Source organism: Physeter macrocephalus, chromosome 9, assembly GCF_002837175.3.
Source record: "Physeter macrocephalus isolate SW-GA chromosome 9, ASM283717v5, whole genome shotgun sequence".
NCBI classification, from domain to species: Eukaryota; Metazoa; Chordata; class Mammalia; order Artiodactyla; family Physeteridae; genus Physeter; species Physeter macrocephalus.
This window is the reverse complement of record NC_041222.1, coordinates 23,955,952-23,977,108: the sequence shown is the minus strand read 5'-3', so window position 1 is coordinate 23,977,108 and position 21,157 is coordinate 23,955,952. Positions and strand designations below refer to the sequence as shown.

The 21,157-nt window shown below is 39.3% G+C and overlaps 3 protein-coding genes across 12 annotated transcripts in view; 2 read left to right on the top strand and 1 right to left on the bottom strand.

Annotated features, from left to right (window-relative positions):
• STX17 (syntaxin 17) overlaps positions 1-9,103 on the top strand; it is a 179,791-nt gene extending 170,688 nt beyond the window's left edge. For 7 of the 10 annotated variants that reach the window (XR_008618194.1, XR_008618192.1, XR_008618195.1 and 4 more), the window contains 2 exons: positions 2,704-2,739; positions 2,870-3,893. The gene's annotated coding sequence lies outside the window, so the exon portion shown is untranslated. Of the gene's footprint in view, positions 1-2,703; positions 2,740-2,869; positions 3,897-9,081 lie in introns of those variants that run through there. The other 3 variants (XR_008618200.1, XR_003681184.2, XM_055087071.1) reach the window with 3 other exon arrangements.
• Positions 1-16,784, bottom strand: part of ERP44 (endoplasmic reticulum protein 44) — a 90,766-nt gene extending 73,982 nt beyond the window's left edge. Inside the window, exon 1 of the mRNA XM_007128409.4 lies at positions 16,566-16,784. Coding sequence (XP_007128471.1) covers positions 16,566-16,622 — 57 coding nt within the window. The 5' untranslated portion in view covers positions 16,623-16,784. The remainder of the gene's footprint in view (positions 1-16,565) is intronic.
• A 194-nt stretch (positions 16,785-16,978) lies between these two features.
• The window catches only part of INVS (inversin), a 152,808-nt gene continuing 148,629 nt past the window's right edge, over positions 16,979-21,157 (top strand). Inside the window, exons 1-2 of the mRNA XM_007128404.4 lie at positions 16,979-17,159; positions 20,479-20,608. Coding sequence (XP_007128466.1) covers positions 20,503-20,608 — 106 coding nt within the window. The 5' untranslated portion in view covers positions 16,979-17,159; positions 20,479-20,502. The remainder of the gene's footprint in view (positions 17,160-20,478; positions 20,609-21,157) is intronic.

The window sequence follows — 21,157 nt, the reverse complement described above, 5'->3', positions numbered from 1 at the left end:
CTAGGCCCGTGAGCCATGGCCGCTGAGCCTGCGCGTCCGGAGCCTGTGCTCCGCAACGGGAGAGGCCACAACAGTGAGAGGCCCACGTACCGCAAAAAAAAAAAAAAAAAGTGCATTTTAAGCCATTAAGAAAATATTTTCTATCCCATCTTTAGACTATTCAGGGATATTTATTAACTTAGTACTTCAAAGTAATATTCCAAAACAGTATACTCTTGGAAAATCAACTCATGTAGGAATATAGACAAACTCTCTGCTAATTTCCTCATATATCACAATCTATTTTGCATTAGAAATAACAGCTAAAGATGATCAAGGGAAGTTAGTACCACTGTACATATAAGTATTCCCCAAATAAGGTAAGCTAAGAAAGACTTACATTAAGGCATCAAACACTACACTTTAAGTACAATTAACTACTTCAGTGATGGTTTCTCTTGCCTCATGGGCCAAATGTGAAAAAGAAGACTGAAAATCTGATTATTTTGCTACAGAATATTGGATACTTCTCAGAATTAAAAGCTATTTCTTGAGGGCTCATCTTATTATATATTTGCCTTAACCACTCTTTTGTTCCAGACAATAACCAGTGTATATGAAGGAGGTCTTTATAACAGTGCTGTGGACTAGAAAACACAATTTACCCTCCTCTTCTAACCAAGTACCCATCTTCCCAATGGAAGGGGTTTGTAGATGTATTCATGAGATTAGAAAAGGAAAACCGTACGATGAGCTTTTCTTGATCCAAGCTGAAATTGTCATTATAAACTACCTTATATGCCAATAGGTTCTTACCAAATACCTTCATCACAGTATCTAAATTCAAGAAGATCTGTTATATCCTCAGTTTTCATCAAATCTATAAGCAGATTTAGATTAATGGCCAAAACTTACTAAAAGTAGTAGATATCATGCATGCTTATGTGTAAATAACTTCACACCTCACTGGAAGCAATATTTAAGGGATAACTATGGTATATGTAAGTTAAGCTTATAGGAACATATGAAACTATATAACCAGCAATTTGAAATCTTCCACACTTACACAAATAGGATTTTTACGTTTGCATCTTTTCAGTGACCAAAATACGCTATAATCATCTTCTCTTCCCTAACTAAATTCTACTAGAGAAAGATTATATATTTCTAAAGAATCATCATCATTTTCCAAATATCTAGTCAACTACAACAGTCAGGGATGTATTTTTTGAATGTACAAAGTAAAAGAAATGATGCCTTTCTAGGTGGAGCAAATGATACCATTCAAATAGCAAAGCATAAAGCATGTTTTCCACTTTCATTTATACCACTTACAGGAATTTATTTGCTTTTGTATTAAAGGCAGAAATGCATATCAAGTTAGATTTTTATTTTTATCAATCACAGTTACATTTGTCACTATTTTGATAAGACTATGCTATAACTTACCAGGGGAAAGAGACAAGTTGATAAGCACTTTAAGAAACCACTAATATTTAGAATCAGACTTTTAAAATAGAAAGCCTCATCCATTTACTCATTTCAGAAGGTCGAAAAGGCACTAGAAGCACAGAGAGATTGTCAGAACAAGCGCAATCCTCCTCCAAGGTACTTCTTCCATTTTATAATGACGACTCTATCCACTTGGCAACCTTTCCTTCTCTATTCATTACCTTACAAAACAAAAATCTCTTCTATACGCCAGACATGGTGCAAAGTACTTAATATACATTATATCTTAATCTTACAACCTTGCAAAATAATTATCCCCACTTGCAAAATAGGAAATTGGAGGGTCAGAAAGATAAAGAAATTTGCTTAATATCACACAGCTACAAAGAGGTAGAACCAAGAATGAACGAGGTCTTTACAGCTTCAAAGTCACTCTACTTCTAGTATTGTCAGTTATCCCGGAAACTCAGACCCTAGAACTATTTCCATAATGCATCAACTCTCCCTGAAAGGGATGAACTACATTGCATACCTAGGCTTCTGGGGGAAAAAAAAATCTAAGTAACAAACATATGTTTGAAGCACACAAGAATATTTCAGTGTAACAACATATATATTTACTATTTACAAACACATATCTCTTTTACATCATCACATCAACTCTTGAAGCTGAAGTAGGAATTATATTATCCCTATTTTATAAATGAGGAAAATGAAAGTATGCAGTATGTGACATATAGTATATGCAAATATTTGCTAAAGGATTAAGACTCAAATAGGCTAAGTGACTTGTGCAAACTAGTGGCAGAACAGGGTTCAAACCCAGGCCTCTTTTCATTCTAAAACCAGTGGTCTGTACAACAAAATACAACTGTTTCCAGAAACTATTTTCATCATTATATACTGAATTTAAGTACAAAACTAAGTACGGTTATAAAACAGAACTAAACAGATAATTTATTCACTTCATGGTCACATTTTTAAGCTGTTTTTGTTAGTATAATACTGACAGTGCAATTAGCATCGGAAGACCACAGGGGGCTGGAAGCTAGTCACGCCAGCTCATTACTTCAGTGCACACAATTTTAATACCACAGGGTGGACAATTTGAAAGTTACCCAAAACAGCAAATGTATTCAATCGTTCACTCACTGATTCCTTCATCTAAACAACATTTATTGAACACCTATGATATGACAGAAGTCGGAAAAGTTTAAGTGCCTACAACGTACCACGGACACGTTCATAAACAGTCTCATTCTGTCTTCCCAGAATTCTTCAAAAGAGGGCTGTATCCTCATTTGAAAGGTGAGAAAAAGGAAGCTCAGAAAGGTTAAATAACTTTCTAAAGTTAAGTGGTCAAGCTCAGTGCCATTTCCAAGTTCTATGAGTACAAGCACAGGTATACACACGGGCATCATCTTCTGTTCCCACGTAGCTGGCAGTCTACCACTCTACACCACGACCAAACAAGAGTGAGAGCCCAACCCTACATTGTTCAAAACGTACGTTTTACTGTTAAAAGTCCTTTCAATATGCACACAAAAGAACTGGAAGGATATTCATTAAAATGTTATCAGTGGTAGGGGTATGTACTTTTTTTCTTCATTATGCTTTTCTGTACCATGGAAGTATACTGCTTTCAGGAATCAAAAAATATGTCAGGAAATCTTTTGTTTTCACAGTTTAAGTTATTACAACTGCAGGTTGTGACCCATCCTATCACACATAGGGAATATTTTGAAAAGAGCAAACTGGGGGAACACTGGGGTAAACAGCCAAGGCAACTCCCAGCAGAGCCAACTGGGCCAGGGCTGAGGAGATCAATATTACCAGCAACACTGTTATGGAGTTCTACCTTATTGGGTCAGATCAGCGATTTTTTAAAAAAACAAAGCACAGAATAGAAAACAAGAAAAAAGAAAACATCAGCAAACAACATACATAGTAAGTACAGTTTTGGAAAATGTGTTTTAGCTACATGACTTAATTTTTTTCTTTTTTGGCCCAGCCACGTGGCATGCAGGATCTTAGTGGAAATGCGAAGTCCTAACCACTGGACCGCTGGGGAATTTCCGACTTAATCTTCTAATACGCTGCACCTTCTTCACAGCATGACAGCTATACTGCCCTCCTTGCTGCTCCTTGAATATGCCTGTGACACTTAGGAACTTTGCACTGGCTAATGCCCTTGACTGGAAGGCTCTTCCCCCCAAGAAATCCAAACGACTAACTTCCTCACCTAGTTCAAGGCTCACCTTCTTGGTGATGCTTACAAACTCCCACTCCCCTGGGCATTCCTGATCCTCCTTACCCTACCTGTACCTTTTCTTTTTTCCATACACGCAATAAATTATTATTAAGCACTTAACCTGTGTAAGGTATTGTACTAGAAACTAAGATCTAAGAATAAGAAAGCATGATACCTTTTTAACACTTTTTGTTCCACAAAATTATAGAAGCATGCAAATAACACCTCCTATAAGTCAGACCAAAACCTGTATTATTCCTCAGAGGTTAACAGGCAAGATAACAAAGGTGAAAAGCAGCAGATCCAAGATTTGAGCCCACATCTCTGACTCCTAAATTAAATATTCTCCTAAAAGTCTTCTCTTTAGTTGATATATTTTCAAGTTATTATTAATGGAAAATATTGGGTGGGCCAAAAGGTTCATTTGGTTTTTTCCATAAGATGGATCTAGTAGCACTTAGCTGTCTTCAACTTCACTCAAAACAATTTTGTTAGATTGTATTGTGACAGCTATATCAGCGTGCATTTAAAAAAAAGACTTATAAAAATTGGTAAGTTTTTGTGTAGCCATTTTAATATTGAAGATCCAAGAAAAAAAGCAACATTTTTGGCATATTATGCTTTATTATTTCAAGAAAGGTAAAAACGCAACTGAAATGCACAAAAACATTTGTGCAGTGTATGGAGAAGGTGCTGTGACTGATTGAACATGTCAAAAGTGGTTTGTGAAGTTTTGTGCTGGAGATTTCTCGCTGGTCGATGCTCCATGGTTGGGTAGACCAGTTGAAGTTGATAGCGATCAAATCGAAACAATAATTGATAACAATCTTCTTATACTACACAAGAGATAGCCGACATACTCAAAATATCCAAATCAAGCGTTAAAAATCATTTACACCAGCTTGGTTATGTTCATCGCTTTGGTGTTTGGGTTCCACGTAAGTTAAGTGGAAAAAAACCTTCTTGACCGTATTTCCACATGTGAGTCTCTACTGAAACATAATGTAAATGTTCCGTTTTTAAAACAAATTGTGACGGGCGATGAAAAGTGGATACCGTACAACAATGTGGAACAGAAGAGATCTTGGGGCAGATGAAATGAACCACCACCAAATACACCAAAGGCTGGTCTTCACCCAAAGAAGGTGATGTTGTGTATATGGTGGGACTGGAAGGGAGTCCTCTATTATGAGCTCCTTCCGGAAAGCCAAACGATTAATTCTAACAAGTAGTGCTCCCAATCAAACCAACTGAAAGCGGCACTCGACGAAAAGCATCCAGGATGAGTCAACAGAAAATGCATAATCTTCCTTCAGGATAACGCTAGACCACGTTTCTTTGATAACCAGGCAAAAACGGTTACGACTTGGCTGGGAAGTTGATTCATCCACTGTATTCACCAGACATTGCACCTTCAGATTTCCATTTATTTCAGTCTTTACAAAATTCTATTAATGGGAAAAATTTCAATTTCCTGGAAGACTGTAAAATGCACCTGTAACAGTTCTTTGCTCAAAAAGATAAAAAGTTGGGCTTCCCTGGTGGCGCAGTGGTTGAGAGTCCTCCTGCCGATGCAGGGGACGCGGGTTCGTGCCCCGGTCCGGGAATATCCCACATGCCGTGGAGCGGCTGGGCCCGTGAGCCATGGCCGCTGAGCCTGCGCATCCAGAGCCTGTGCTCCGCAACGGGAGAGGCCACAACAGTGAGAGGCCCACGTACCACAAAAAAAAAAGATTAAAAGTTTTGGGAAGATGGAATTATGAAGCTGCCTGAAAAATGGCAGAAGGTAGTGGAACAAAAGGGTGAACACGTTGTTCTATAAAGTTCTTGGTGAAAATGAAAAAATGTGTCTTTTATTTTTACTTAAAAACCCCAAGGCACTTTTTGGCCCAGCCAATACTTCACTTTACCTCTGGAAGATACCCTATAAGACCAGAGTACTGGCACAATTAAATAATAAACAAACTGGACAATTTCTAAAACAAATAAGTAGAACATGCTTTTAAATGTAGCACAGTTTTTATAGTTCTAAAGCAAAATTAGGGTATGTGAAACTGTTCATTCAAAGATTAAATAAAGAACCAAGTATTTTGCAACAATGGTACTTGTGTTAATTGTGAACAGATCACAAGACTTCCTATGAGAATCAGTATCCATTCTTATTTTTAATAACTTTTTTAAATATTTATTTAATTTATTTATTTTGGCTGCGTTGGGTCTTTGTTGCTGTGCGCGGGCTTTCTCTAGTTGCGGTGAGCGGGGGCTACTCTTCATTGCGGTGCGTGGGTTTCTCGTTGCGGTGGCTTCTCGTTGCAGAGTACAGGCTCTAGGCGCCTGGGCTTCAGGAGTTGTGGCTCACGGGCTCAGGAGCGTAGGCTCAGTAGTTGTGGCGCACGGGCTTAGTTGCTCCGTGGCATGTGGGATCTTCCCAGACCAGGGCTTGAACCCGTGTTCCCTGCATTGGCAGGAGGATTCTTAACCACTGCACCACCAGGGAAGCCCAGTATCCATTCTTATAGTAAAAACTGGTGCTAGAAACTGTGGAATGAGTCAATTTGAGTAGCTGTTTTCAAAGAATTATTTTGACTACAAAAAAAAAGTGTAGCTCTTTCAGAATGTGAGGTCATTACAGAAACGTGAGCTTTTACCAGCTAGCTGGGATTTTACTGCAATTGGGCCAGAACCATAGTAATAAAATGAAAGGAATTGAGAAATACCCAAATTTCTCTCTGATCACATTCACAACTGAAACTGTTCTTTACTCACAGATAGACTTTAATGTTGTGTCAGTAATACTTTAAGAGTTGGCATTTCCCCCTACATTTTACACAACTTCAAATACAACAAAACACCTAAACAGCAGGCATGTAAATATGAGTATCTTGTCCAAAGGGCCAAGAAATTTTAACTCCATTTAATATTTTACCTTATAAACTTATTCATGATCTCTACTCCATCACTAAATCATACTTTCTTCACATTTTGGAGTTGGCTCAAATTTAGAAAACTGCTATATGTATTAAATATTAGCCTGTCTTCAAGAGCTCATACAACTTCTGGCCGTTTTAAAGTATGCAGGAAGAGATGCACAGTAATTTCTGAGTTTATCAAATTAGAAGATTAAGTTCCTGGCAAGGGTACCCTTCTGATACCTGAAGCAAACAAAATGTATCAACAGGCCATCTTTTTACAGGTAATTTTACTAACTAAAAATGTAGGTATGTACTTAATAAAATTTTCTCTATATCATTTCTAAAGATGAAGACTTCAAAAGGGACTTTATCACAGAGACAAACTGTAGGCCATCAAGTCCCAACGTCCCAGTCACATTCCACTGGAAGGTCTGCTAGACTCCTCCAAACAATCTATGCAATTCTACTCAACTTTCAGTTGAAAAACTAAGGTCTCAAGAAGGAAAGAGATTTGCCCTAAATGACCTTGTGAACTACTAAAAAAAAATACTAACACTCCAACTCTTATTTTCAAGTTTTAACTAGTATTCTCTGGTGCCTCCCTAAATTTGCCATTAGGCAACAACCAAAAGCCAAATCTGTGCTAATAAGATTATTGACGTTTTTTTCCAGGTTATTGCTATTCCTTGGACAGGCAAAATATGTGCTCCTCACAAGCTGTGAAACACTATTTGAGGCATTTTCCTCATTCTTTACCTCACCTTTGTCTTGGTTTCTGAGACAGACATCAAGAGCAAAGCTCTAGACCAGCCCTACCCAATGGCACTTTCTGCAACAATGGAAATGTTTCAGCACCTGCATTGTTCAATACAGTAGCCACTAGTTGCATGTGACTACTGTGCCCTTGAAATATGGCTCCTGTGACTGAGGAATGGAATTTTTTTATTTTATTCCATTTTAATGAATTTAAGTTTATAGTACAACTCTAGATTAACTATAACTTCAGTCATTATACTGCCTGTGACCCAGTCATGGTTCTTATATCCCTTCCCGCCTACTGAACTGAGCAAAACACTAACGATAGAGTCCCATAGAAATAAAAAGGCCCTGTGCTATGTGGCAGCTTCCCACTAGCTATCTAATTTACATTGGGTAGTGTATATATGTCCCTGCCACTCTCTCACTTCGTCACAGCTGAGAGAGTGGCATGGACATATATACACTACCAAATGTAGATTAGAGAGCTAGTGGGAAGCAGCCGCATAGCACAGGGAGATCACCTCTGTGCTTTGTGACTTAAAAAAAAAAAAAAAAAAAAAGGCCTCCAATTCCTTTTGTCCAGGGTCAAAAATTCTTCTGATTCCTAAAGATCTTTTTCTAAAATCTCTTAAATCCAGTTACCAAAGCTTCCACTACTAGACCCTCATAATCTTGAGGAAGAAATGGGTAAAGTATTGGCACTCTACTATTCACCCTGCAGTTTTCTTTAGCTCCAATACTAGAATGTTTTTCTGAGATGATTTCTTCCTTCATTTTCATTGTTTTTCTCTATTATTTTAGTAATGTTCATGTCTACAAACTCAGGTGACTAAAAATTAGATACATTAAAATATAATGTTCAAGGTTCTACATAATGAGAAAATCACAGAGCTAGAGGAATCAGAGATCTTGACCACAATATTACCGTGGGAATCAAAGCAGTTAGAATTTGATTGCAATCTTTACAAGAATAGAACCAAGACCTAAGATCCATGGTATTACATAAGAAACTTCTCCAAAGTCCCTTTTTTGTCCCTCTCCTCTTGAGTGGAGTAATCGGAAAGCTGGTGAGAATCCACTAAAGACCACGATTTTTATTTTGGCTAAGATAATAATGAGCTGTTCTAATGGAAACTGGCCAAAGGGTTTGCCAGCTTCTTCAGGGCCAAGTCTGACATCTGGCCATGTCAGTAAGCCACATAGCAAGACTCCTTAAAAAAAAATGAAACCAAAAAAGCAGGTATCCAATTCACGTTAAAGATTTATTAAGTTATTGAAGGGTACAAGCCTCCTTATTCATTCCACTCAAGCCTGACAATTAACCCATCAATTTAACCTTTCAAGGCTCTACTCTCATCTTCCTTCAAGAAGATTTCTCTGATTCTGCCAATGAGAATAAATTTGCTTCTTTTCAAACATCTACAGCTGTACTTCTCATACTTTAATGGGCATATACGAATCAGCTAGGTACACTGTTAAAGTGCAGATTCTGAATCAGTAGGTCTGGGGTGAGGACACTGGAAGAAGATCCCAGGTGATGCCCAGGCTCACCGCCACATTTCTGTATAGCAAGATTTACAACCCACTTCTACAAATACCTTAAGGGCACCTATCACTTTCATTTTGGAATTCTAATTATTTACATATACATATTGTCTCCCCCACTGAATTATAAATTCCTTGGAAGCATGATATGAACCTCAATTATCTTTTTCTTTTCCACAGCAGACAGCAAACAGGCATTCAAACGCCAGGAGTAAAGGAAAGAATAATACCAAAGAAATAAAGTTCCTGCAGCCTTGGCCATAGGTAGTTCCTCTCTATGGAATCAAAGGTAGGTTAAAGAGCACTGAATGCTGTGAAAAGTCAAACTGTTTTTCATTTACTTGGTTAAATGAAATAGAGTGCAGCAATACCAGAAAAGCTGTGACCAAAGCATGCTATTTCTTACACTGGATAGCAGAGTGATAGGGCACAGACCTGCAAAGCTAGCAGATTTTTTGAGGAAATACCCAATCAAATAATAAATTTATTAATTAGGGGAGTTAGAGGAATATCCTTTTTAAAAAACATAATAGACTACACAAAGAATCACTGAATCATCAAATCCAGTATGTTTAACTTATAGACTAAAAAATTTAGCTAGGTGATTTATCCAAGGATACAAGTATATGGAAGAGGTGGAACTTGTACATAGATGCCCTGACAGCTAGTCCAGTATTCTTTGCACTATGCTACCTCATGAATGGACACTACATGAAGAAACAACACTTTCCATCATTCTTAAACTGTATCTTGTGAGCAAATCTATTCTGAATTACTGGAAGAAGAATGAGTAAACAATTTTTTGAAAAGGGGGCAACTAACATAAACACATACCTACATACTCAAGCAGGAATATAAATGGTTAATAAATATGAAAAAAATCAACTTTGGTTGTAATCACAGAAATGTAAATTTAAATCAGATAATATTTTTGGTCTACTAAATTGGCACAGACTACAAAAACACCCACTGTCACTAGAGTGTAAGGAAGTGGGCATACTCATACACTGTTTTGTTTTGGGGTTTTTTTCCAGAAAAATTGCTTTATTTTGTTTGCATATACCAAAGTGTTTCTCCCTTTTTAAAAAAAATACATCTTGGGGCTTCCCTGGTGGCGCAGTGGTTGAGAGTCTGCCTGCCGATGCAGGGGACACGGGTTCGTGCCCCGGTCCAGGAAGATCCCAAATGCCGCGGAGCGGCTGGGCCCGTGAGCCATGGCCGCTGAGCCTGCGCGTCCGGAGCCTGTGCTAAAACAAAAACAAAAAAAACACCTTTATTGGAGTATAACTGCTTCACAATACCGTGTTAGTTTCTGTTGCACAACAAAGCGAATCAGCCATATGCATACACATGTCCCCATATCCCCTCCTTCTTGAGCCTCCCTCCCATCCTCCCTATCCCATCCCTCTAGGTGGTCACAAAGCACCGAGCTTATCTCCCTGTGTTATGCTGCTGCTTCCCACTAGCCATCCATTTTACATTTAATGTGTATATATGTCGATGCTACTCTCACTCCGCCCCAGCTTCCCCCTCCCCCCCATGTCCTCAAGTCCATTCTCTATGTCTACGTCTTTATTCCTGCCCTGCCACTCATACACTGTTGACAGAAATAAATGTCTGTACAACTTTTCAATTTGTACAATGTATCAGAAATCCTAAATAAAAGGTATACCATAGGATCTAAGAAATACAATTCTGGAAAATTAACCTGAGGATATATCTGGAAATCTGCAGTGAACATCATTGTATATGTATAATTTGTACATTTTTTTTTACAATTGTGAAAAGCTGGAGATGACCAATAACCATATTTTATATTAAAAATACCATAATTTATATTAAAATAATAGTATTTTAACAAACGATGAAGTAAAATACAGTGCATCTAAAAGTTGAGCTACTATAATGTGGAAAATGTTTTCAATAACTGACAATCAGACATCTTTTCCAAGGCTTTTATAAGTTTTAACCCATCAGAAATACTACTGAATAGAGTAATATATTCCAGTGCTTCTCAATCTGGCTGCATCCTCAGATCAACTAAGGAGATAAAGGGTTAAGAACTCCGTGTCAAAGAATTCAAATGGCCTTTACACATTAAAAAAGCTCATATGAAAAGAGAATCAGGTTAAAATGCACTGAGATAACATTTCTCACGTATCAGATTAACACCCAATCATTTGACATCAACCTTATTAGCAAGGATATGAGAAAAGTCTGTTACACTGTTGGTGAGAATTCAAAATGGCAAAACTCCACGTTACAAATACATTTACCATTTGCCTGAGCAACTTCAATTACAGGAATCTATCTCAAAGATACACTAGCAAAAGTAGTCTTGCAAAGTAGTTTAACACATTTGTTAAAGCAAAAGAATGGAAACAATAGTAGCACATCTACCCAGAGGAGCAATAAGCAGTTTAAAAGAAATAGGGAATATTTCTATCCTGATCTCTAGGATACACTTTATAGAGTTTAAAAGGGGAGAGAAAGAGGTGGGCAGAGAAAGTAAGAATAATATGCTAGAGTTTATCAAGGGGAGGGAGAAACAGATATACACACATATAAGTACAAGAAGATTGTTTACATTTTCTTTTTAAAAGGAAGAATTTCAAAAATTTTTTTAATTTTAAAGGTTTCTTACAGTAGGAGGAAGTTAAGACAGTAGAATAGACAGGGATAGAAGTTAGCCTGCTGTAAACATAGTTTGTTTTAAAGATTTGCTTTGGAAGCAGTAAATTTTACATAATTATATATTAGAAGATATTTTTTAAAAATCTGAAAATTGAAAGCTAAATAAAACAAATGAACCTAACCATATATTGAGTTGATGGTTAAGCCCACGTAAATTTAATTACAAATTTATAGGGAACAAAAGGAACAGAGAAACATGAAACTACACTATGAGGATCCAATCAGCAATATTCAGAATGTGGGAAATTCTACAGGACAGAGGACCCAGTTTCCCCAACAATAAATTACAAGGAAAAAATATGAGATGGAGAGTGAGCCTACAGATTTGTAAAGTTTTATAAGAGACATATAAGCCTATTGGGATGTATGAACCTTATATGGCTCCTGCTTTGAACGTTCAATTTGTTTAAAAAAAATTTTTTTTCTTTGAAACAGGAAAATATGAACATTGACTAGATATTTGATGACATAAAGAAATTTCAGTTACTTTTTCTAGATGTGATAATGGTATTCTGGTTTTTGCTTTGTTGTTTAATTCTTATCTTTTAGAGAGACATACTAAAGAAAAAACACATGACCTGGGAATTAAAAACAAACAAACAAACAAAGAACAATGTTTGGATACCACAGATATAACTAGCCTGATATAGGGCCTACACATCATTTTATTAAAACTGCCCCAGGTGGTTCTAATGAGCCATCAAGTTTTGTAAACCACTGATCTGGGGCAAGTCATATCAATAGGATAAATAACTCACTGAGTTATGAATGGAACTACATGTCTCCAAAAGTACTCTTCTTGAAGGTAGGAATCAGTATTTATCATTGGTACTAAAGGCTAAAACTGACATCTCTGAATTCTACTGTACTTATTTTTAAGGTACTTATAAAGTTAAATAAATGTTTACTTAGCTCTCTGATTTACTTAGTTTCCTAAGCAAACTTTTCTTGGCTTCTTATATATATTGAACAAACCAGGAGCAATAATGGTAAAAGCCTTAATGTCCAGGAACAAGGCAATTAGAGCTAGTAACAACTTATGATCTATAAACATAAACCATTAAGAGATTAACAAGAAAGCATTCTCAATAAAGCAACTGGAGCAGGTTACAAACCTCTGAACCACAGAAGGTTATTTAGTCTATATCAGACAACTTCATTCCAATTTAGTCTTATTTCTCTTATCTCACCTTTTCAAAACTTTTGTACACAACCAATGCAGGAAGAACAACTGCTAAGAAATAATTAATTTAAGGGGAAAATGATCACTTTTAATCCTGAATAAAACCATCTCAGGTAGAAAGATAAGCAGAAAAGGGCTAATTAATAAGTAACTGATTCTTTGGTTAGTGATAAATGAAATGTCCCTTTAACTTATCCTATAAGCTGCCAAGTAATGACTGTCACATAGCAAAATGAAAAGATAATGCCGGGCTTCCCTGATGGCGCAGTGGTTCAGAGTCCGCCTGCCGATGCAGGGGACGCGGGTTCGTGCCCCGGTCCGGGAGGATCCCATATGCCGCGAAGCGGCTGGGCCCGTGAGCCATGGCCGCTGAGCCTGCGCGTCCGGAGCCTGTGCTCTGCAACGGGAGAGGCCACAACAGTGCCCCATATGCCGCGAAGCGGCTGGGCCCGTGAGCCATGGCCGCTGAGCCTGCGCGTCCGGAGCCTGTGCTCTGCAACGGGAGAGGCCACAACAGTGAGAGGCCCGCATACAGCACAAAAAAAAAAAAGAGAAGATAATGCCGCGATACATCTGGCCAGGTGCTTTCCTCTGATTCAGGCAGCTCTCCTTAAAAAAGCACACAAGGGCTTCCCTGGTGGCGCAGTGGTTGGGAGTCCGCCTGCCTATGCAGGGGACACGGGTTCGTGCCCCGGTCCGGGAAGATCCCACGTGCCGCGGAGCGGCTGGGCCCGTGAGCCATGGCCGCTGAGCCTGCGCTCCGCAACGGGAGAGGCCACAACAGTGAGAGGCCCGCCTACCCCAAAAAAAAAAAAAAAAAAAAAAAGAGCACACAACTGGGAAGGAATTTCTCAATCCAGACATTATATACATGGGATTTTAGCAGAGAAACATTGCTGTCTCCAGCATTCCAATCATCCACAAAATATGATGAACAGTTATGGAGGCAGAGATTATACAGTTCAGAAACTAAAGTTGTAATCACATATTTAATGGATCAATTCAAACCGTTACAGAGACAATAAATATTCGTGAGGTACAGAAAAGGTATCAGGAGAATTATGCCTCTTTGCATTTGCCAGGTGACTCAAATTTTTCTTCTGATTTATCCAAAATCAGCGCACCCCTATACTACCGCACTTTGTCCAAGACATGCTGCAAATTCAGTGGAGTTTTAAAATAATTTAAAGGCAATGGGGGTGTTTCAAAAGCAAGCCTGAAATAAAAGAACTCATTCTCTAAGACCCTGACTTTAAAGATATCTATACATAAAAGCTCAGGGGGAAAAAAAGTTATCACATTGAACTTCTGTGTTTAGTTACCCATCCCAGAAAGGCTTTTTAGGCATAGAATGATATGTCCCAACATGCTTTTGAGATCGGGGGCGGTGGGGGGGAAACTACCTGCCTGCAGAAGTTTAGGATTTTATGTTTCTGCTGTTATCTTATGAACACCACTAAATCTCAACAGATCTAGTTCTTTAGGGCTGAGGTAGAGTTTACCTGAAAAAAAAAATTATTGTGGTAAGAGAATATATGGCTTTTTATAGCAGGCCATTTAAGGAAAAAAAATGACCTCAGCTAGGGGGAAACTTGGATATTCAATGGCTGTATGTGGGAGGGAATAAACTTGAAGTCTGAGAGGGGAAGTTGGAGGGAGGAGGAAGAAAGCACATTGGAGAAGATAAAGCGTATATTTTTAGACAGGTGGGATACTTAGTAAGCAGTTTCCATCACTAGAACAGAACTGCCAGTTAGATAAGTAATTCAAACTGTGATCAGACAGATGTTCTATAAATATTTGCTAACTGGTATATGACTATTAAAACTACTTTGGTAAATACTGTGTTCAAACTGAATCTAGCTTGACTTGTAACTCTGGCTTACTAAACCTTTTCTTGGGCTTTATTTTCCAGCCTACTAACCTTTACAGGTATTCTCTAAAATGTCTTCTATTCCTCTACATTTACTCAGAGAGATAAGTATACAAAATGTTAACTAGATTTTAAAAGTATTAGAAAAAACTCTTTTTTATGCTTAACAGGGTTTGTAGGTTTTCTATAAAAAGCATGAGTTATTTCAAAATAAATTCTTTTCTCCTTCTTAAACTTAGCTCTGCAACCAAACAGTGCATCTGATGTAGTTTTCCTATTCAGTATTTCAACTTTTCTTTCCAATCTCTTAAGATTTTTTGCCCTTCATATTTTTTGTAACCTAAAAGTAATTTCTGGCAAACAACTCATAATTCAGGCCATGTTTATGGATAAGGAAAGATTAGTATCTATTATCCTTAAAGAGAAAGTGGTCTCTGATAACAATGAGTATTATTCCAGTACTTCTAGAAGGAAGAGAGCCACAGAGTATAATGCAATTACCAAGAAACAGCTCTCTACAGAGTATTTTCCTCTATAGAGAAGCCATTCATTACCATATAATTATAAGAAGTCCCAATAAGACTCTTCATCATTTAACATCACCATGTTTATATGCAACTTTTAGTTTTCAAAAGTACTTTGACATTCCCCTTAGTTTTTATAGCACTTATTCTCTGAAAAGGTCCAAATACTCTGTATGGCCTCTGAATATGACTTGAAAATCACAAAGAAAAGAGAGGGGAGAGAGGAAGGAGAGGAGAGAGAAGGGAAAATGGGGAGGGAAAAGGGAGAGGGAGAGAGAAACTATTTCAAACACAAATATTAAAAATGTAACGTGATATGGCAGAATAAGCACTGCGAGTCAAGAGATCTGCTTCAAATCCCAGTTCTGCCGGTAACCAGCTATATGCCTTCCTCTGAGTCATTTAATTATATTTTTTTACATTGTCAAGAGTGATTTTGACTTAGTGTTCACCTTAAATTTAGCTTTTTAAAAACCTACTACAATTAAAGTACTTCAAATATTGTATTATAACACTAGCTCAATTAAAGGTACATCATTTTACCACATGGAGTTAGTCCTTCACTTTTGTCTCAACTTGACCTGCAGCCTGGATTACTAAGACTGCACCCTCAAGATGTATTGGGAGGAAGAGGGACTGGAGGAAGATTCCTTTACAAGATGGGATGGTGCTGAGCCGGTGAGGAAGTTAAGGAATAAGTGCACATGCATGCAGAAAACCTGGCCATTCACAAATCAGGAGCACTGAAGAACAACTCTGCTTAAATTTCGGGAGGTATAACCAGATTTGAGGGAGGCTCTGAGCTGAGACTTTCTGGTAATCACAGCCTCCACCCTTCAAACCTTTACTCCCCCAGTGGACACCAAACCAATTTCCAGTTCCGGGTTCCCAACCAATCGTATCAAGCCACAACAGAGCGCTCCGCCGACCCGGGCACCGTTTCAGGGCTCCACAGCGAGATGCACAAGACCCCAGCACCTGTCGGCCTCACATTCTTCCCAAAAAGAGGGGGTGGGAGAGAACAGTAGGTCTATGCCCCGACCTTCTGTACTCAGGCTACCACCAAGTCCATGAGCCCTCTGGACTGAAACAACCTCCGAACTCCAGGGGAAGGGGCGCTGCTCGCCGTGACCCTCCCACAGATCCTTCTCCCAGGGCTAATCTCCGGTTTATAGGTCCCACCTCCGACCGTGGTTTCTCAGGCCTCGGGAACCCCGGGCCTGGGAAGCTGACGGACGGATGCCGAGAATGAAGGCAGCGGGGGAGGGTGCACTTCTCGCCACCAGGGGAAAAGATAGGAAAGCAGGGGTAGCGGCAACTGTGTCCCCCTCGGCGAGGGCGGCAGGCCGTCCGAATGACTGTCGAAGGGTCTGTCATTCCTTCACTCACTTACCAGGAACAGCAGGGAGCATCTGAGGTCGGGTAAGGATAGGAAGACGGCAGGACTCATGGTAACGCCGGGGTCCGCGGCAGGGACTGGACAGGGTTGGGTTGGGTTGGGTTAGGAAAGGGCTGGGCTCCGGGAGCCGGCGGCAGTGGAGGATTCTCCCGGCAGCTGCACCTCGTCCTCTCGACCCGGAGCTCCAGCGGCGAACACCCCGGACAACTTCCAGAGAGGCCTTGCACACCCTCACTTCCGGGTCCTGCCTACCTCGGAGCACACCGGAATATGTAGTCCTACCCCATTCTCAAAGAGCACGTCATTGGGCACCAAGAACTCTTTTCCCATCAGGCTCTCGGCCCTGGTCCACGAGCCCTCCGCGCGCGGGGCCCTGTGGGATAGAAAGGGCGGAGGGCGGGAACTACAATTCCCAGAAGGCTGTGCGGTCGAGAGCCTCGGGCGGCCTTTCGAGGGGTTCCGCCAGTTTCAGCGCGGTGGGTTCTGTCCCAGCCGGATGTAGTGGCATGACCTGGCAGGAGGGGCGGCCCAGCGGGGGTCGTGCCTCCTGGAGCCGCCCCCAGGACGTGAGTCCTGGAGGAGGCGAGGGTGAGTAAGAGGGGGCCTGGCTGGGGAGGCTCCTATCGATCGGCACTGCTTGGCCCCTGCCTCAAACTCACGATCCTCCTGTCCTGGGCTGTGGCCTGAACCTCCCATCACAGGCCTCCTCGCCTGCTGCCTCTTCTCTCTGCGCTAATTCTTGCATTATAAAGCCCGACACACCCCTCTGGGTTTCAGTGGAATGTGTCAATGACTTACCCCTAATTGTCTCTTTGGGCTCCTGTAAGGAATAGATGTGGGATGGACTGGGAAAGCACGTTGTAAACTGAAAAGCTCAGCGCGAGAGCGATTGCTACTAATGCATGGATCACACCTGCAGGATAATTTAAAAATTCGTTAGCCAAGCAGTTGAGGAAAAACCTGGCTGCCCCCGTTAGCTCTCCAGCCTCATCTACGAACACCCAGCCAGGTCCACGTGCCCCCTATTGTAGCCACACAAATCACAACTAAGTAGCCGTGAGGCATTTTTGACTCTTCTGTGGTTCTCCCTACTCCTTGCCTTTGCTTCAGCTTCCCTGCTGCCTGGAATGGCCCTAACCCCTTCTCTACCTGGATAGCCATCTCAAATGTCGCCATCTCTGAGAACGTCCCAAACAACCAACCATTTGGTCCTAATCAAAATTACTCTTCCTTTGCTTATGACTACAGCACCACTAGTTTTCTATGGTTTTAATTATTAGAGCATTTATTACACTGGCTTGTTCTATAATTAGTTTATGATGATTAAACCTTTGCATTGTATAACATTTGAACAAAGTGGTTTTGATTTTCATCTGTAAAAAATTTACAAATAGCATTAGCGCTAAAAAAAAAAAAAAAATACGTATGCATTTGAGCTTAAAAAAAAGCTGGGACAGGGGGGCTTCCCTGGTGGCGCAGTGGTTGAGAATCCGCCTGCCGATGCAGGGGACACGGGTTCGTGCCCCGGTCCGGGAAAATCCCACATGCCGCCAGGCCTGTGAGCCTGTGCTCCGCAACGGGAGAGGCCACAACAGTAAGAGGCCCGCATACCACCAAAAAAAAAAAAAAAAAAAAGTTGGGGGACCTTAAAGAATGGATTTCTTAGGCTGACAAAATTAAACAGTGATGGAGCCAAGATTTTTATTTAGGTCTCCTCTCTCCTAGTCTAGTGTTCTTATCTCTACACCACTCAGTGACCTCTCAGAGAGATAGAAATGAGGAATTAAAAAAGAGCAGAGACTCATGAATATGAACTCATTACTCCAAGAAACTAAACTTTGACCCTGCTAACCCTCTGGACTTAGCACTCAGCCTATGACTTTTCATTCATCATTCACTGAACGCTAGCACCTGTTACTGTGCTAAATGCTAAGAATTATGAGATGAAGTATATATAAATATATTGGGCTGGCCAAAAATTTCATTTGGTTAGTGAATACGTTTTTCAATGAAATTCTTCTTGAAAATGAAATATGTCTTATTTCTACTTAAAACCGAACGAACTTTTTGGCCAACCCAATATATAACTGAGGTACAATTTTTAGTTTATTTTCAAAAGTTTTTTGTGATTCTGATGTGCCTAAAACTCTGATTACCTAGAGTCTAAAGTGATAGGCATTAGAGTTCAGTACAGTGCCTAGCACATAGTTGGCACTCAACTTGTTGAATGATCAACCTGGTCTACCAATTTCATGTTTCATATTTTACAGAAAAGCAGAGCTAGGCAGCCTAACGTTCACTCCATATTATTAAAAGAACTGGATCTTGATCCCAAGTGCAATTACTCCTCTACTGTGTTTCCACCTCCACCCCTGTTTTGTAGCTTCTTTCAAGTCACTTTAATATAATCCTGCATATGACTGGTTTTTCTGACATGACAGACATGCTCAGACATGACAGAGTCTCTCAAAACGCCCATAATTTCTGCCAACACGTTAACTCAAATTGTCAGCAAAATAAAGCCATGAAGAGCTGACTTTACCAAAATTAAGAAAATGCTTTCACTCTAAAGCAGAACTTAAATCAAAAATCTTTGTCAGTGACAGCCAAGTACTAGCTCATGAGTTGTGATAAATTTATTTTACAAAGCTCTCAGATCCTTGGGAGTCACAGAGATTGGGGTGTCAGTTTCTGGTAAAATCAGAAGAGGGCTTGCTTACCCTTATTGCAGATACTAACTGTAGCTAATTAACAGCTGCTCCCTTTAGATAGGTATGTATGCTCCAGTTTGCCATGTTCCCCATGACTCGCCGTGTTTCTTGCCCCTGTTACCTCCCTGATCCTTGTAGGCAATCAGCTTTGGAACTTTCATATAGCATCTTCACTTTAGGATGGAAGTTTAAGATCATTGATGAAACTACCCCTCTTTCCTTCCCATCAGATGCTTGAATTCTTCCTGCTGCATTTCTGACATAATCCAGCCTCTGCTTAAACACTCATATGATAAGGAACTCACTATTTTCCTATGCAGCTAATGCATTTCTAGAAGGTTCTATCAAACCATATGAGACTACCAGTCAGAGCAAAATTTTTCCTTAATGAAACATGTTTTATCCTAATGATGTGGTTTCCAAGTTAAGTTCCTAAGGTCAAGATCTCTAACTAGGTATATTTCCCTGGTGGACACAAGGGGAGAACAAATATAAATTCCTCCTTTTGTGGTCGTGAGAGAAAGAATGAGGTACCTTCTAATTTAGTGCTTAAATCTAGGTAATTCTAACCTGACAATTAAGTTCACATCATACTTATTTTGTGGCTTGGTCATCACCTTTATTCCCAATATCAATTCTAATATTTAGTATTATGTGGAATCAAATCACCTGTATTAACTTAGCAAGTCACTGTGACTTTTGGACCCTGTGTCTAATGTTAAATATTCAGACTTTTTTTTTTCTCAGCCCCTGAGAAGGGTCTTGAAGCATCTAATCCTTTCATTTTACAGATGAGCAACTTGTATAAAGGGTCACCTAATTTACTCCATTATGGCAATTCTAAGACTAGGACTGTAGACTTTTTGAATCCTGGTGAAATATTTCTAATAAACCATGTTTATAACATACCCATTTAGAACTGATGAGATGGATTTCCTACAGATACTTATTGGTTGCATCATCATTTCAGGTTGTTCCAGTTGTTGAGAAGACTATGAATGTAAACCATGTTTATAATGTACCCATTTAGAACTGATGAGATGGATTTCCTACAGATACTTATTGGTTGCATCATCATTTCAGGTTGTTCCAGTTGTTGAAAAGACTATGAATGTAAACCATGTTTATAATGTACCCATTTAGAACTGATGAGATGGATTTCCTACAGATACTTATTGGTTGCATCATCATTTCAGGTTGTTCCAGTTGTTGAGAAGACTATGAACAGGTCAGAGAACTTGTTCTTTCCTGGTTCCTCATTAGCATCCCAAGTTCATGCTGCTGCTATTAATGGAGATAAGGGTGCTCTTCACAAGCTTATCATAGGTAAGCTCCAAGCTCTCCTTAAGTACAGAAACTTTAAAAATAACTCTTTGTCCTAAGGAAGTTTGTTAATCTTAGTCTTAATTTGCAATTTACTTACACATTTTAATGGAAATACATTATTGTTTCAGGACTTGGTCAAGAAAGAAATTAAGTCCTGAAACTTAAAAATACAGGTTAAGATTAGATGAAAAATACTTGAGAAATATCTGTGTGTTTGGCATTGAATCTGGATATGTACTTTAAGATGCTAAGAGAATTAATTCATCTTTGTAACAGCAGAGATCTGGAGTGAGATATTGGATAGTGAGCTCTAACATTTAATATATACCCAAAGTACTAATGTTTACAAATAATTTAAATTTTAACGATTTAAAAAAATATTTTAACATCTTTATTGGGGTATAATTGCTTTACAGTGGTGTGTTAGTTTCTGCTAATGATTTAAAATTGATTCAGTGTTCTCCTTATCATTGATTCAATTGATTGAAATTGATTGTGTTCACCCTATCTTATAGTGAGAGAAAGGTCCAATATGGAGGTTCTAGAAGA